Below are 15,353 nucleotides of genomic sequence, written 5' to 3'. Positions count from 1 at the left end.
GCATGCACTAGTCTAAAACAACATTCGTTATTCGTTAACTCTCCACCTATCTCCGGTACGCGTCAAAAGCTCGCCCGGTCAGGTGGACTCCTTTAAAGTCGAGTCGAGGTGGATGGCTCTAGCGATCCTTGACATGGTTACTACGCGGCTGGGCTGTGTATTCCAAGTGTGAACGCAAAGCGAGCGAGTCGATTTCTCGGGTCATCCAATGTATAGGGACCTCGAAAGTCGTAGCAACTTTACGTAAATGTGTAAGGTTTTTATACTGGCTTCTGGACTCTGTAAGTAATTGCAATGAGAGATCAGGGGTTGCCAACTTGTCTTGTTAACCCAGGGCAGCCAGAAGAGTAAACTCAAGTTTTGAGACTTAAAGATAGCCCAAATTGCGCGGGCTAGTTTTGTAGTTTCATTTGGAATTCTTTCAGTAAAAGTCGCGTAGCTCACAGCCCTAATTTCAACCCTCGTTCGCTGCGTACGATTCTTTGCTATGTCGTCTTTGAAAGGCAGCTTACTGTAAATGGGCTGGGTTCCGCCAGAATTCGGTCAACGCCTCATACTGGCGTGTAGCTCGTAGGTACATGACAGGGCACTTTTGTCATATGTCATATGTCTAATGTATGTCGACTTGTTGAGATAGTTTAGGTAACGTAGAAAATGTGATTGGTGTAATAATTTTGATGTTGTTACATTTGTAGTTTCTAGTTTCGGTTGTTTGCAATGTATTTACTCAAAATCCGAGTTTAAATTTGTTTCATATTTTGAAACTTCAATGTTTGGTTGCACTTAAGCATTAACATAACTACTCCTATCTTCATATTTCATAAGTTTGACGTGCAGAAAAGGAGAATCGATCAAGACTTATTATCATGCCGCGATCAGAAAGGGATTAGAAATAACAGATTTCCATACACTTACGTCAAAATCAATATGGATTGACAGCTATCTCAATCCCTTTCTAATCGCGATTCAGTAATAATTTTTAATGTTCATTATACGGAATTGTTTAAGCTCTCCAAGCCCTGTGAACGTACCGGTATACCGATATAAACCATAAAACCTTGGTCAGTTTTATCACCGAGCTTAACGTTAACCTCGGTACGCTGTCGTTAAGACGCTTTACGGCGCAGCACAAAGCTTTTTAATGCACACGACTGTACAAGATAACTTAAACCAATTTCCTCTCGCACACTACCACAGGCCTCATTCTGAATTGTCGTATCAAAGTGATATCAAAAACGTATTGTCTGCGCGCTCTCGCTCGCTAGAAAACGATACTACAAGTTGTGCGAACGCGAGGCACTGAAATTCACATCGAATTGGAATCTCACACGTTTATATGGAAATTTCATTTCTAAATAAATCCAGGACAGGATATTAACTGTCGGAATACATTTTCTTCTTATTTTCCACGTTTCCCGGTACAATGAAGGCACTCGTGAGATGTCACTGTGAGTCAATGTTTTCACAATTTGCTTTCTATTGAAGAACGTTTCAAAGATGTGTTTTGAAATGACAATGAATTAAGTGCCTAAAATGTTGTGTGTTATTCTGTGTCACGTCACATTTTATCTAATACCTTTAAACGAGCAATTCTTATTTATTTATATATATATTTATTTATTTATATATTATTATATATTTCTGGGATCTCGGAAACGGCTCTAACGATTTCGATGAAATTTACTATATGAGGGGTTTCGGGGGCGAAAAATCGATGTAGCTGTCTTACCTCTGAAACGCGCATTTTTGAGTTTTTATACAGGGTGTCCCACGAAGTAGTGATATACTGAAGCTGGGAGGTAGAGGACCTAGAGGGCTATCTGAATCACCCCCATGTATGTTCCGCGATTTTTCGTATTTTCGGAGTTATGATTTTTTTTAAATTTTTTACCTATCGCCGAGTACGATGAGATTTTTATTTATGGTGACGTGAATTATTGCGGTAGATGCTTGATTTTTTTTGTGTGCTAAGTAGGGCTTCCAAATACCGGACTTCTCACAATACCGGTATTAATACCGAAACTGTCTTCATCAATACCGGGATCCCGGGATCCCGGTATTGGATATGAATCGCTTAAAAATATATAGTTTTATTAAAAAGGGGAATTAGAAAGGCTCACTGGAATACCAGATATGTCCTAAAGCCATTACAACAATAAATAATCAATGCCGCCATCTGCAATAATTTTATTTCACACTCCAGGTTGCAAATAATGTTATCCAATTTGTTGACTTCACCTCACCAGTCACATTTGTAGTCCAACTTAACCAACTAGACAACATTTTTTCAAATTTCCGTCAAAATTGGTTTGCCATTATTACAGTTATCCTTGCTCTTTCGTTTTATTTTTTGATGAAATTATAAGCACTAATTATGTTAACGTTAATGTCACTATCGTCATATTCATCACTCACATAACTTCAGGATTCATCCTCCACCAACCACCAAATATTTATTTGACGCATTAGACAACGATCTTTTTTCAATAATAAAATGCGGGCTAGAGACCAGTTAGAGTTAGACCAAGTAAAGTCTGCAACGATTTTGATAGCATACGCAGTACGCATTGCAAGTGTTATTTGTACGTCGTAATTTCATAGAAGTTTGCCGTTTAATATAACACTTGCACTGCGCGTGCTATCAAAATCGTTGCAGACTTTTCTTGGTCTAACTCTAGATGTGTCTGACGTTTAGTAAGCTTTTTGATACAGCCGAATATAATGGATTTAAAGGGTTTATACTGCGCATTTCCCTCATTTTTTAAAATACCGGGATCCCGGTATTGCCTTTAAAAATACCGGTATTGAAAAATGCGTTTAAAAAGACGGGATCCCGGGATCCCGAAATACCGGGATCCCGGTATTGGAAGCCCTAGTGCTAAGCTGATAGATAGGCCAATTCAGTATGGTAACATTTACTATCGTTAGATCTTTGAATGGAATTAAAAAAAATTAATGCCAAGAAAGATAAAATTACCCAGTATATTTTATTTTTTTAAGTACCCTTGAAGTTGTGAACATACTGGGTAATTTTATCTTTCTTGGCATTAATTTTTTTTAATTCCATTCAAAGATCTAACGATAGTAAATGTTACCATACTGAATTGGCCTATCTATCAGCTTAACACACAAAAAAATCAAGCATCTACCGCAATAATTCACGTCACCATAAATAAAAATCTCATCGTACTCGGCGATAGGTGTAAATTAAAACAAAATCATAACTCCGAAAATACGAAAAATCGCGGAACATACATGGGGGTGATTCAGATAGCCCTCTAGGTCCTCTACCTCCCAGCTTCAGTATATCACTACTTCTTGGGACACCCTGTATGTTTTCCGAGCAAAGCTTGGTCTCCCAGATATTTATTATCTGTATAGAGATCTCTCAACGAGCTATGTACCTGCACGGTATCCTAAATTTAAATATTCTAAATTATCATACCGTGAAACACATTTTTGCATAACGCAACGGTACAATCAAACAAACAATAAATAAATAAAAACTTCTTCATATTTTTTTAGTCATAATTGTCTCCAACCCAACTCTCCATTGTGAAAGATGTCAGCAACAAGAACTTTCCATGTTGATTGACCTAAACCAAAAAGCTTATTCAAGCGGAGCACATAGCTGCGTTCCACCAAAACTATCCGGGTTTTATTGCCTTTCCTCGTTTGCGCGAGCGCTGGCTATCCAGTACAACCTGACATTGAGGCCCATAACACTGAAGAACGCAACTAAACTGGTTTATCTATCTTTGACTAGGTAAGAGATCAGAATGACACTACGTGGGCCCGAGACGCCCGTCATGGCCGCTGACTGTCGTGGGTCGTGACTGCTCCGACTGCTGCGCACGCGCCACGCAGAACTAAGACAGCTTATGTACGCTGTAATATGAAAAGATGCAAGACCTTTTGACAAGAGGTGTATCTTGGGACCGGGCGGATGCAGCCCACGTTAGGTTTTGGGTTAGATCACGCTCGGCTTTCGAATATGAATTTGGTAATTACGGATTAAGGCCTGAAGGTGGCAACATGAAATGGTCCTAGTCCTAGAATACTTTTTTGTCTATACTGCATCACTCGGACGAAACTACAGAATGCTTTCTACAATTTTCGCTTACACGTCAAGAATTCTAAAAACATGAAAATAGTTGATTTGTTTCTATAATATGAATGAAATATGCATATGCATTTAACATTATTATAGATATGAAGACGCTAATGAAGGGCAACCTTCCACTCTCTTTAAAGCGCAAACTCCTCGACATGTGTATCCTGTCTATCCTCACCTACGGCGCCCAAACATGGTCTCAAACTGAAGCTGAAAAGTCCAGACTCAAGGTTTGCCAGAGAGCAATGGAACGCAGCATACTGGGTGTTCGTAGAACTGATCGTATTAGAAATACCGAACTGCGTTCCAAAACTGGCATTGTGGATGTGGGCATGAAGGCCGCTAAGCTGAAATGGGACTGGGCAGGGCACATCTGCCGAATGCACCCAGAACGCTGGGCCAAATTAGCCACGGACTGGATCCCACAGGATGGATCTCGGGGCAAAGGAAGACCCAAACGGAGATGGCGGGACAACCTTGATGCAATCTGTGTGGAGTGGCGGGAGTGTGCATTGGACAGAGTCAAGTGGCGGGAAAGAGGGGAGGCCTTTGCCCAGCAGTGGGACACACCAATAGGCTAATAAAAAAAAAAATAGATAATAAAAAAACGCCTACAATGTTATGAAATTACTAAAATAAGGAAGGACACTAAGAATGACTGGCAGGTTGCACCAGGTTAAACCAGATATATTTAGTGTTGGCGGGTATCGTATGATAATATAATGCTTTGATTGCAATCCTCAACGACATCGAATTTATGTAGGTAACTCATGATCCATAAATACATACAGACACCATTATATTAGTGTGCATACTACATACTTAGTATTTAAATTATCCTTTATCAAAATGATTGCATATAATTTGAAATATAAAACTTAATCAGGTTTACGAGATTTTATATTGCACTGATTATGAATATTATGACTATGACATTGAACTTAACTTAAAATTAGTCAAAGTTCGTAACATTCGCACTAATTACTTTTCTTATCATCCTTCTATTCCGCACTAAGTACACGTAAAAGTATATTTGGCGCCCTTTCATTCGGCCGTCCGTGTTAGCACATTCTTTCCCATTTTATTTGCCAAGCCATTTGTCGACAGGCGGTCTTGCGAAACGGGTTTTTTTCCCTTTCTCCCAACTTCCGACCGCCTTTACAACAGTTGCACAAATTTCTTTCTCAACTCGCTATTTTAGAATTTTGCAGCATGCTGCAAATTTTATCCTAGTTACTTGAGAAATAATACGTCGCTGCAATAATATGACTGTATGCGGCTTTTTCCACGAGTAATTGCGGATTATTGTCACATCCCACAAGTAAAATATGTACTAGCAATAACTTGTGTCACAAATATTAGTTTGGCATGTTATATTTTTATAGTATTTGCTTAGTTTGTGTTAGTAGACTGGTCAAGCAATCATTAATGTTTATTTTGTCACAACTATAATTTTGCGAAGGTTTAACCTACGCACAAAATTTGTCCATTGATAATTTCGAAAAGCGAAATATTTTCAAATCAAGGTGCAGAGTTAAAATAGGTACATACTTAGCTAGACCCACCTCTGATGCTATTAAGTCGATATTATTCTACTTTGTTTTGCCAACATCAAAAATTTTATTTTTTTAGTGACAAACGATTAAACATTTTGGTTTCCGACCTTAGTCCAGTAGCCTAGTTCCGTGCGTCAAACTAGCTGTCCATAGCGCCTTTCGCAATGGGCAGATTCCTCCGACGCTAAACTAAAACTGAGTAATAATAACATCGCATAGTTATACTATGTGTTTATTGTTTTCAGGACACATGCATGGTTTTTATACATAGTTGTGTGTGTAGTTTGTCTTTTAATTAGTAGACAAATAGTATTTGTTATAGAACTTATAGACTACTTTAGAATTTTATTTTTTGTGTAGTTTGATGCATGGAACTTAGTTTGCTGTAGTATACATGTTTTGTTGCTTTTATACATTATATTATTTAGTTGAGCACCACTTTACAATTATAACATATAATACGTAAACTTGCACAATGCAAGGTGTATTCCGTATGGTCTTGCTCTTAGCATTGGGACCAATTATTTCTAACGATCCGTTTTTCAAACCATCCACAAAGAAGTATTAGCCAGCACCATCAAAATTGTCTAATTTTCGGAAAAAGACATTAAAGGCAAATTAGATTAGAACCTACTTAGAATCTGTCATCGTTAGTATATTAAACATATATAATGTGTCAGAATAATGATTGATGCTTATATTTTCAGTGATATTTTACGCCTTTTTAGTATTTTGAAATACATTTTAAATGCAGTATGAAATACCCAAACCCGGGAATTCGTGCAACGCATATATGTATATACGAGGGGTATTCAAAATATTCTCGGTATGAGAATGAAAACAAACAAGTACGAAAAGTTTGATATTTTTATTTTTCAATATACTCCCCCCCTATGTTCATACACTTAAAAGATCGATCAATTATTTTTTTTAATCCCTCGTAAAAATATTTTTTATCTTTCGTGTAAAAATGCTCCTCCACTGCCGCCTTCAATGCTTCATCGTCAGAAAATTTATTTCCACGCAGATCCTTTTTAAGATTGGGGAGCAAAAAGAAGTCGCTGGGGGCTAAGTCCGGACTATACGGTGGGTGAGTAACAGTTTTAAACCCACGTTCAACAATAGCTGCCTTGGCAATATGAGCAGTATGGACGGGGGCGTTGTCATGCAGAAGCAGAATACCTTTGGTTAACTTTCCTCGCCTCTTTTCTTTAATTACATCCTTTAATTGACGTAGAATGTTAGCGTAGTACTGTCCTGTGATATTTACACCTTTTTCTTTATAATCGATTAGTAATACTCCTTCACAATCCCAAAATATCGTGGCCATGACCTTGCCAGCTGAAGGGATGACCTTCAACTTCTTGGGATGAGCTGAACCCTTAATGTGCCACTGCATGGACTCTTGTTTACTCTCTGGGTCATAATGATGAACCCAGGTTTCATCTCCAGTAACTATTCTTTGCAGCACCTCATCAGGATTTTCACCGCACAGGTCAATAAAATCGGAACAACAAGCTACACGCATGTCTTTTTGAAGCCGAGTCAGCATTCGCGGAACCCATCTTGCACTTACTTTTGACATATTAAGATGGTCATGTATAATATCATGTACGGTACCAATAGAGAGATTGGTTACTTGTGCTATAGATTTTACCTTCACTCGACCATCTTCCAATATAAGTTTTTCCACTTTATCAATATTTTCTTGTGAAGTAGCTACTACAGGCCGGCCAGGTCTAGGGTCATCTTCAATACTCTCCCTTCCGCGTTTAAACTCGCTTGACCACTTTTGAATGGTAGATAAAGAAGGAGCAGACTCACGGTAAACACAATCCATTTCCTCTTTTATGGTTTTTTGATTTTTACCCTGTTTTGTCAAGAATTTTATCACGCATCGATGTTCTAATTTAGTTAACATTGTCAATTCGCACAGGATGTTCATGTTTGTTCAGCAATTGCAGAAAAACAAAAGACTATCTCGGTTCGAATTATACTTTTTTTTAATGTCAATGAATAAACCTTAGCGGCCAGTAACGAAAGAAATTTTAGAAGAGATCGTAAGATATCAATACCGAGAATATTTTGAACGCCCCTCGTAGATAACAACAGTAAGCGATGGACATTGTTATTGTTTTCCCCGTACAAGGAAAATGTTTATCGACATTAATTACTCTGCTTACCAGCTAAGTAATTAACTGTTTCGTGTCTTGTTATTAATGTTTTATTTATATTGTATGCAATTAACTTCATCCTAAGACCGTAATAGTATTTATACGAAAATATTTTCTATCGGACGATGCTAATGAGCCCTTCTCTTAAATTGTTAGTATGAATTTAAAAAGCAGTGAGATACTCTTAAGGTCGTAAATAAAAAGTTTTTAACGCCCCTAACTAACTTACTATTATTTATAAAACATTTAATTTTGTAACAGATTCTTTACACACGCATCTACTTAAGAAAATACGTAGTAAGCAGAGACGTCTGCTATTAGCGAACTTAGAATTTTAATATCTGGGTGACCGAGCTTCGCTCGGAAAACATATAAACATATAAAAACTCGAAAATGCGCGTTTTCCCAGAGATAAGACCTAGCTAGATCGATTTTTCGCCCCCAAAAACCCCATATAGTAAATTTCATCGAAATCGTTAGAGCCGTTTCCGAGATCCCCGAAATATATATATATATATATATATATATATATATATAAATAAATAAATATATAAATAAACAAGAATTGCTCGTTTAAAGGTATTAGATTAGATAATTGATGAAAAATTGAAAAATTCACCGCATCGAGCAAGATTCGAACTTGCGACTTTTCGAAACACCGTCATATTTGAATGATTGATGAATAATTGATGTTTGCGATAGCACTTCCATGCTGCTGCTTGCCAAGTCGGTTCAGAGTTAGTTTAGACGTACTCTGTACGACGGATGCGAGTTTAATGTAGCTTCCGCCTCGTTTCCGATCGATGCGTGTGCGCCGGTCACCGATGACCGCGGCAGCGACTTATCGACCGTAAATACCTTGATCGATTGCCGCTTCCCTATTAACCTGTGTTGGTCTAACATACCTCCATTTATTTGACTTATTCAGTATTCATTTAATTAATTGTTTACGTCACCTTTTCTATTGGTATCGATGAATTAAAATGATATGGCGTTGTTGGGTTCGTTATCCTCCTTATCTCGAGAACGAGTGATATCCAAATTGTATGATCCAATAGGTATCAGAATTTATATATGATACCGTAAGATTGTGAACCCGTTAGTTTATAATCTAACGTAGGTTAGGTTAGAGGTTAGATTATAATCTCCCTACCGTCAGTAATGTAACTAGCGAGATTATAATATGACGAGTGTTTACAATTTTACGGTGACATATATAAGATGTTACACTGAAAACGCTTTAATTGTATAATTATATTACAAATATATTATACATACTCGTATATGTCCACCGATGATCACTTAATAAATAAAAAAAATATATATATAATTTATCACTTAAGTTTTCATATGCATCATTCCCGGCTGGCACACCGAATATTGAATATCTTATAGGTTTTAATTCCTGCTAGAATATATTTTTTAAAGTCAGCATGGAGTCTTTTCCTTAGACACTGCAATGGCTCCATAAATCGATCTGCTGTGTATTTCGGCGACCTTTCTTTTAAGCGATAGTTGGCTGGTACGAGGTATTACGGGTTCTTCGCTTTATGACTATTTATTTGTGTTTCACGTACCAAAGTGACTAAACCGGGCCAATCTGTGCTTACCTCTTACATAACAACGTGTTCTCTTTATAGAAATTAGTCTCAAATTCCCTATGGAGCCGTCCTATGTACGAGTAAGTTGCGGATGGATTTATATGATTAGATTACCCTCGTAATTTATCCCAGAAAGAGTGGTAAACAAAAAAAAACAGTCGCGTGTTACTCTTAAACAAATAAATTGTACTTTTATTTAGGCTTAGTCAATTCAATATATGTATATAATATTCGCTGCAAAAACATCATTTCTTTTTCTGACTGAAGTATCTTGGCAGATTGCATTTTGCTCCAAATTTAACGTTATAAAACTTAAAAACAAAAGTGATTCCTACATAGACCACGTTTTTATCTAAATGTTGCTCGTAAGTCGCCTATCGCTGCGTGTAAGGTTTACTAGACACGGATACAAACACACCAACATACATTGTACAATCTGTACTATCGATCGAGTACATAGGTTATTGTTCGACGCGGTATACAATCACCTCCAACGAAAGACTAATATATTGTCTGTGTTTGTCTTAGGCCGGTTACACACAGCGAAAAAAGTATCAAGTCACGATAAGAACATACAATAAAAAGGTATGTCCACACCTCCACACCACACTCATCATATTTGCGTCTTCAACACTTCAACTTTCGTCAGCATGCATGCCAGTTGATTGCGTTGTATGTAAATTTAGGATTGGCGCAATGGCATCCTCTTAGAAGTGTAATTACATGCAGTTAACACCGATTCAAACACCCAATCGCTAATAGGGTCGCCATGCAGTCGGGCCTTAAACTTTATAGGGACATTAGTTTTTAGGGTTCCGTACCTAAAGGGTAAAAACGGGACACTATTACTAAGACTCCGCTGTCCGTCCGTCCGTCCGTCCGTCCGTCCGTCCGTCCGTCCGTCCGTCCGTCCGTCCGTCCGTCCGTCCGTCTGTCACCAGGCTGTATCTCACGAACCGTGATAGCTAGACAGTTGAAATTTTCACAGATGATGTATTTCTGTTGCCGCTGTAACAACAAATACTAAACACAAAATAAAATAAAGATTTAAGTGGGGCTCCCATACAACAAACGTGATTTTTGACCGAAGTTAAGCAACGTCGGGCGGGGTCAGTACTTGGATGGGTGACCGTTTTTTTGCTTGTTTTGCTCTATTTTTTGTTGATGGTGCGGAACCCTCTGTGCGGCCGGTTTTTTTTGGATATTTTCTATGGCAATGTTGCAAAAAGTAACAGTCTGCACCCCGCCTTATGCTTCTGCGTTTCTCATGTATTAACGCATATCTCTCATTAGTCTAACCATAGACGCATTGTTCATAAGTCACACGTCTATTTAGTTATGATTCTTGTTAACGTTCACTGGAAGTACTGTTGTGTGGTTATTAAACCGCTTTTAACGTCACAATCTCACAATGGCCTTGTCAATTAACTGTTTTGAGATTATATCGCGTAATTATACCTACTGGCTGATTAGTCATTTATTTATATTAAGTCTGATAACAGTTAATTATTGGAATATAATTTTCTCTTGCATAATTCCTAGAATTTTCATCATCTCAGTCGGAGGAGTTTATACTCAATGTCGATTACTAATCTTTTTTTCTGTATAACTTTGTAAAATTTTCATTTGTTGGATTAAGCAATGAAACAAAAGACATGCTACTTTATTTGTTCATGAAAGGTTCTGATTAGATTAAAACGGTAAATTGTGCCTTCGTTTTTAATGCTCTCCAGTTTACACAGCGGGAATTTCTCTATTTCTTACTTCCCGCTGTTAGGAGTACGAGTATGATTGCTTTTAAGCGTAGCACTGGTTCTCCTAAGTTATAGGTTTACCTAACGGTTATTTTCTATCTTTTCCAGAGCAAGTGTTGGTCAGGCGTAGGGCCGGTCTGCTGCGCCGCGCCCGCCGCGCCGAGTCGCGCGTGCGATGCTGAGCGGTCCCCTCCGCCCGCGCTGCCTCCCGCTCCGCCCGTGCTCTGCGCACGACCGTGCTGTCGCGACGCGCCGTGAGTACACTCATGTTGCTAGTAATGTCGCTACACGATCAAGTGTCGATCGGTCATAAAACTCATAAATTATAGAGATAATCTGTAAGATTTTCTTCTTCACTCTGACAGCGGGAAAGCGGCTTTATGATTGAGCTGCGCTGACATCGTGTGACGTCTCGGTTGCTTAGCAGATCCTTGGATCCGCTGATGTCCTGTCACATCGCGTCATATAAGCAAGGCATATTCAGATGCTCGATCCGAACTTAGTCCGCGCACAACCTGGTTAGTTACAACACTTGCAACTGTAGAGTGTAGATCAGACGTAAGCATAAAATGTGTTTCCCATGGAGATCATTTGTCACTCCATCATTGGTTGATCGGCTCCTAGGGACGAATTCATCAAGGTTCTAATCTAAGTAACATCGTGCCGTCAGATGACATTTTAATGGCTTCTTTTAATGAAATGATTCTGCAGTGAATCACCTTCCGGAAAATGGAAATATAATTGTCGCTACTTATTACTTACCTTCTCACTATTCATTTCTGCAAAGATCCCTCACTATTCATTACTCAAAACTACAACTAGCATAAATGAGAGGAAAATATTTAGGAAAAAATAATATGTATGTTTTCAAGTCCGTCTCTTATGAAAAAAACTATATGTGTGTTCTCGTGTTGATACGTTTGTACGTTTTATACAGTCTATTTGTACACATAGTAGGCATTCACGTTACTAGCGATACTAGTTCTAGCTCATGACACACGGCTATGAAACGTGCCTGTTGAAACTAGGCCTTTAGGCCGCGTTATTAGATTCTATATACCATTTTTGCAACATTGGTCGTTGTCTACTAGTAAATAATCAACAGCGGTCAAATTCCAATTAACAAAAACAAGAAAACAACTCCACACCGTCCTCTCTCATCAACTATAGTGGTTGTATTTCACGAACGTACATTGGTTAATAAAAATAAAATAAAATTTAAATTTTGTTTTAAACGTGGGCCAAAATGACATTGAACTAGTGTAAGAGTGACACCAGAGCACCATTTAAACCAATATTTATTAGGGAATCACAAAATATGAGAGTTTAGGTCCTAGGCAATACGGGACGCCGCCCTCGCGTAAAAACCGATCTTCAAGATGGCTGACGTTACTAGTGTTGCTGCATTCCCGGTTATTATAGTGATGTGAAGACCGCTAAATTACGATACCGCCTTTTACTAGTAAATAAGTAAAAGTTGAATGGAGTGCATCAGAACTGCAATTGCGCGCATAACGGTACCCCCAAATGTTTTGTTGTCCCTCGCACACAGTAAAAAAATATTCGCCTTCATGGAATTCGGGGTATTGCGACCCCAGCTACCTGGCGCCCCCTCCACGCCAGTCTGTCCAACCCCAACCCTCCGGGCTGCGCGTACGCAAGTACGCACCGCGTCGGCCGAATGTTTTAAGTTTCAACACAGAAAACGCTTGTAATATTTTAAGTTTGTGATGTTTAGTTTTAAATATTCCTTATAAAGGTTGTGAATAGTGTATATGTGTGGTGAAAATGGATTTGTCTCTACATAAGATCAAATATGAAACTTACGAATTTGATGATGAATTCGACTTGTTTGAACCGTAAGTGCTCTCTCCCTCGTTACGACTTCGTGTAACATTTATAGATTTCAAATATGAATCTACGTCAGAAATGCATAACCATAAACTTAAGTAAAGAATGATACAACGTTATATTAAAACACATTAGAATCTAAATGCCCATATTAACATTTACTGCTGATTATGATAAGTGTTGAAAATTATGTAAAATGTATGTTCTGCTTTAGCCAATAATAACTACGTTTGTATTATTATGTATTACTCGTAGTAAACTCGTGGCAGGTGTGTACACGCACACAAAACGTACGCAAACCGGCGCAAAAAATGCCGCAACATGCTAAACATGGACAAGTGTATGATTTCTAGTTCAGATTAAAATCAGAAGTTTTATAGGGCTTCCTCGCAAATAAATACCATGCATTAATGCTGGTGCTTGCTGGTTACCTTCTTGATCATACTTTCTTCAATCTTATGGTTTCGTTGCACAGAGTTAAGAGTTTCAGCAGGACCTCCGAATAGGCTACATGACTAATTTTCATTTATGGTATCAATCGATCGGGTTTGTTTTTAGGATCAAATGTCTATATGAGACCCATTGCATTAAAGCAACACAAAAGTCAGAAATTATAGTCAAAGTCCGACAGTCGCACTTCACTCTCGAAACGCCCCTCGCAAAAGGACAAGTGAACGTGACGTCAAGGTCCCTGAGATCCCATCTTGTAGTATGGACAAAAAAAAAGAAAATTGCGTTTTTGTCCGTGCGTTTATGTATATAGTTGCTATACAATATTTTTTGGATAAAATGTAAGGAATCGAATTATCGTTACTTTTATCGTTTTTATCGTTTTTGGAAGTTAAAAAAAACTTAAATTTTGAAACTTTCAGGTCCTGTATTTTTGTAACATTTCCGTATTTTATTTTAATATCCACATTATTATGATAAATTGCTCATTTACTATCTATTTTACTAGATTTTGTTATAAAATTCAACATGTGTCATCATCCCTAATGTTTGAACTTCGGCACGCTAAGCTCAAACCAGATATTCCACGAAACTTAGGTTCTCATGTGTGTTTTGTTTGGTTCCAGTGTCGGCGACCCCAGCGACCAGCGTCGCGCCCCGCCGGCCGCCGGCGCGGCCGCTCGCCACAAGACGGCGCCCCAGGCAACGACGACGGCCCACAGCAAGACAGCGGCGGGCGGGGCCAACCACCCGCCCCAGCCGCAAGGTAACAAACGTAATGTCATTGTTACCTCCATATTTACTTTATAAAAAAAAACGTTTATTCAGAGATCTTGCTTACAACTAATTACATATATTCTTCTGCCAAACCACAGAGTGGTTTGTTGGCAGACGAGGCTCCTTTATGTATATGCAAGCTAGGTAGTTGATAGGTAACTTAAACTTAGGTATCTACTTAACCCTTTACCGCATGCGCAGCCCTATATAGCAACTATTAAAGTTCATTTTTAAACAAATACTTTTTATTCATGACATGAAGTAAGGGGTTAACTCTATATTCTTAGCGTACAGTAAGAGAAAATCAAAAATTATTATTGCACGACACGACGGCTTTTAGAGGATACTTCTTTAAACTGAGGATGACCGTGCAAAAATGTTCTTTGGATAGAGCTAACTTTTCACGTGGTCGTGGTTTTTACACTGATTGTCTGATTACATTTGTTACGTATTGTTTAAATACATAATGAGACTTTGTAGCTTCGGTATCTATCAGAAGTAAAGCTCAGTTGAAGAAGTAACTGTAAGAGCTAAAGTGATCTAATTTTTCAGTGATGTATAAAATGCGCCAATTTTACGTACCTAGTGACCAATTTCTGTACACTAATTTCGTTGATTTGTTTGGTTCTTAGCGATTGTAGTCAAAATTTGTGCATTTTTTACTTCTTGCTTTATTTTTATTATACCTACACTTACGAGATGAGGCACATGTCCAATATTTATAGAACGAAGAAAAACAGATTGTCTTGCTTGGGTTTGAAAATAAAGCTCGCATTGAATCACTATTATTAGATTGAGTCTTCACTGTTTCTAATTTTATTAGTTATCTTACTTGTCATGCTTAATTATATCTTGCGATATCGAGAAAAAGCCACGACTTGAAATCCTATGACGTTATCTTTGTTGGCTATCAAACAATTATTTCCCAAGCATGTTGCTAATACAGCACTGTCAAAAAATCTGCAATATAATAACAGATTCTAGTACACAATAACAAAACCGCGAAACTGACCGTGATAACTGACATTCTATCAATATCACAGGCTTTGATTGACCACGGTTTCGTGGTTGAGCTC

The 15,353-nt window shown here is 38.1% G+C and overlaps 1 protein-coding gene across 1 annotated transcript in view; it reads left to right on the top strand.

Moving 5' to 3' along the window:
• Window positions 1-15,353, top strand: part of LOC134654815 (uncharacterized) — a 184,031-nt gene that overhangs the window by 138,313 nt on the left and 30,365 nt on the right. The window contains exons 3-4 of the mRNA XM_063510286.1: window positions 11,308-11,453; window positions 14,127-14,275. Of these exons, the coding sequence (XP_063366356.1) occupies window positions 11,308-11,453; window positions 14,127-14,275 (295 nt within the window). The remainder of the gene's footprint in view (window positions 1-11,307; window positions 11,454-14,126; window positions 14,276-15,353) is intronic.

The sequence above is a fragment of the Cydia amplana genome, chromosome 15 (genome assembly GCF_948474715.1).
Source record: "Cydia amplana chromosome 15, ilCydAmpl1.1, whole genome shotgun sequence".
Taxonomy (NCBI): domain Eukaryota; kingdom Metazoa; phylum Arthropoda; class Insecta; order Lepidoptera; family Tortricidae; genus Cydia; species Cydia amplana.
This window is presented reverse-complemented; position numbering and strand designations above follow the sequence as displayed.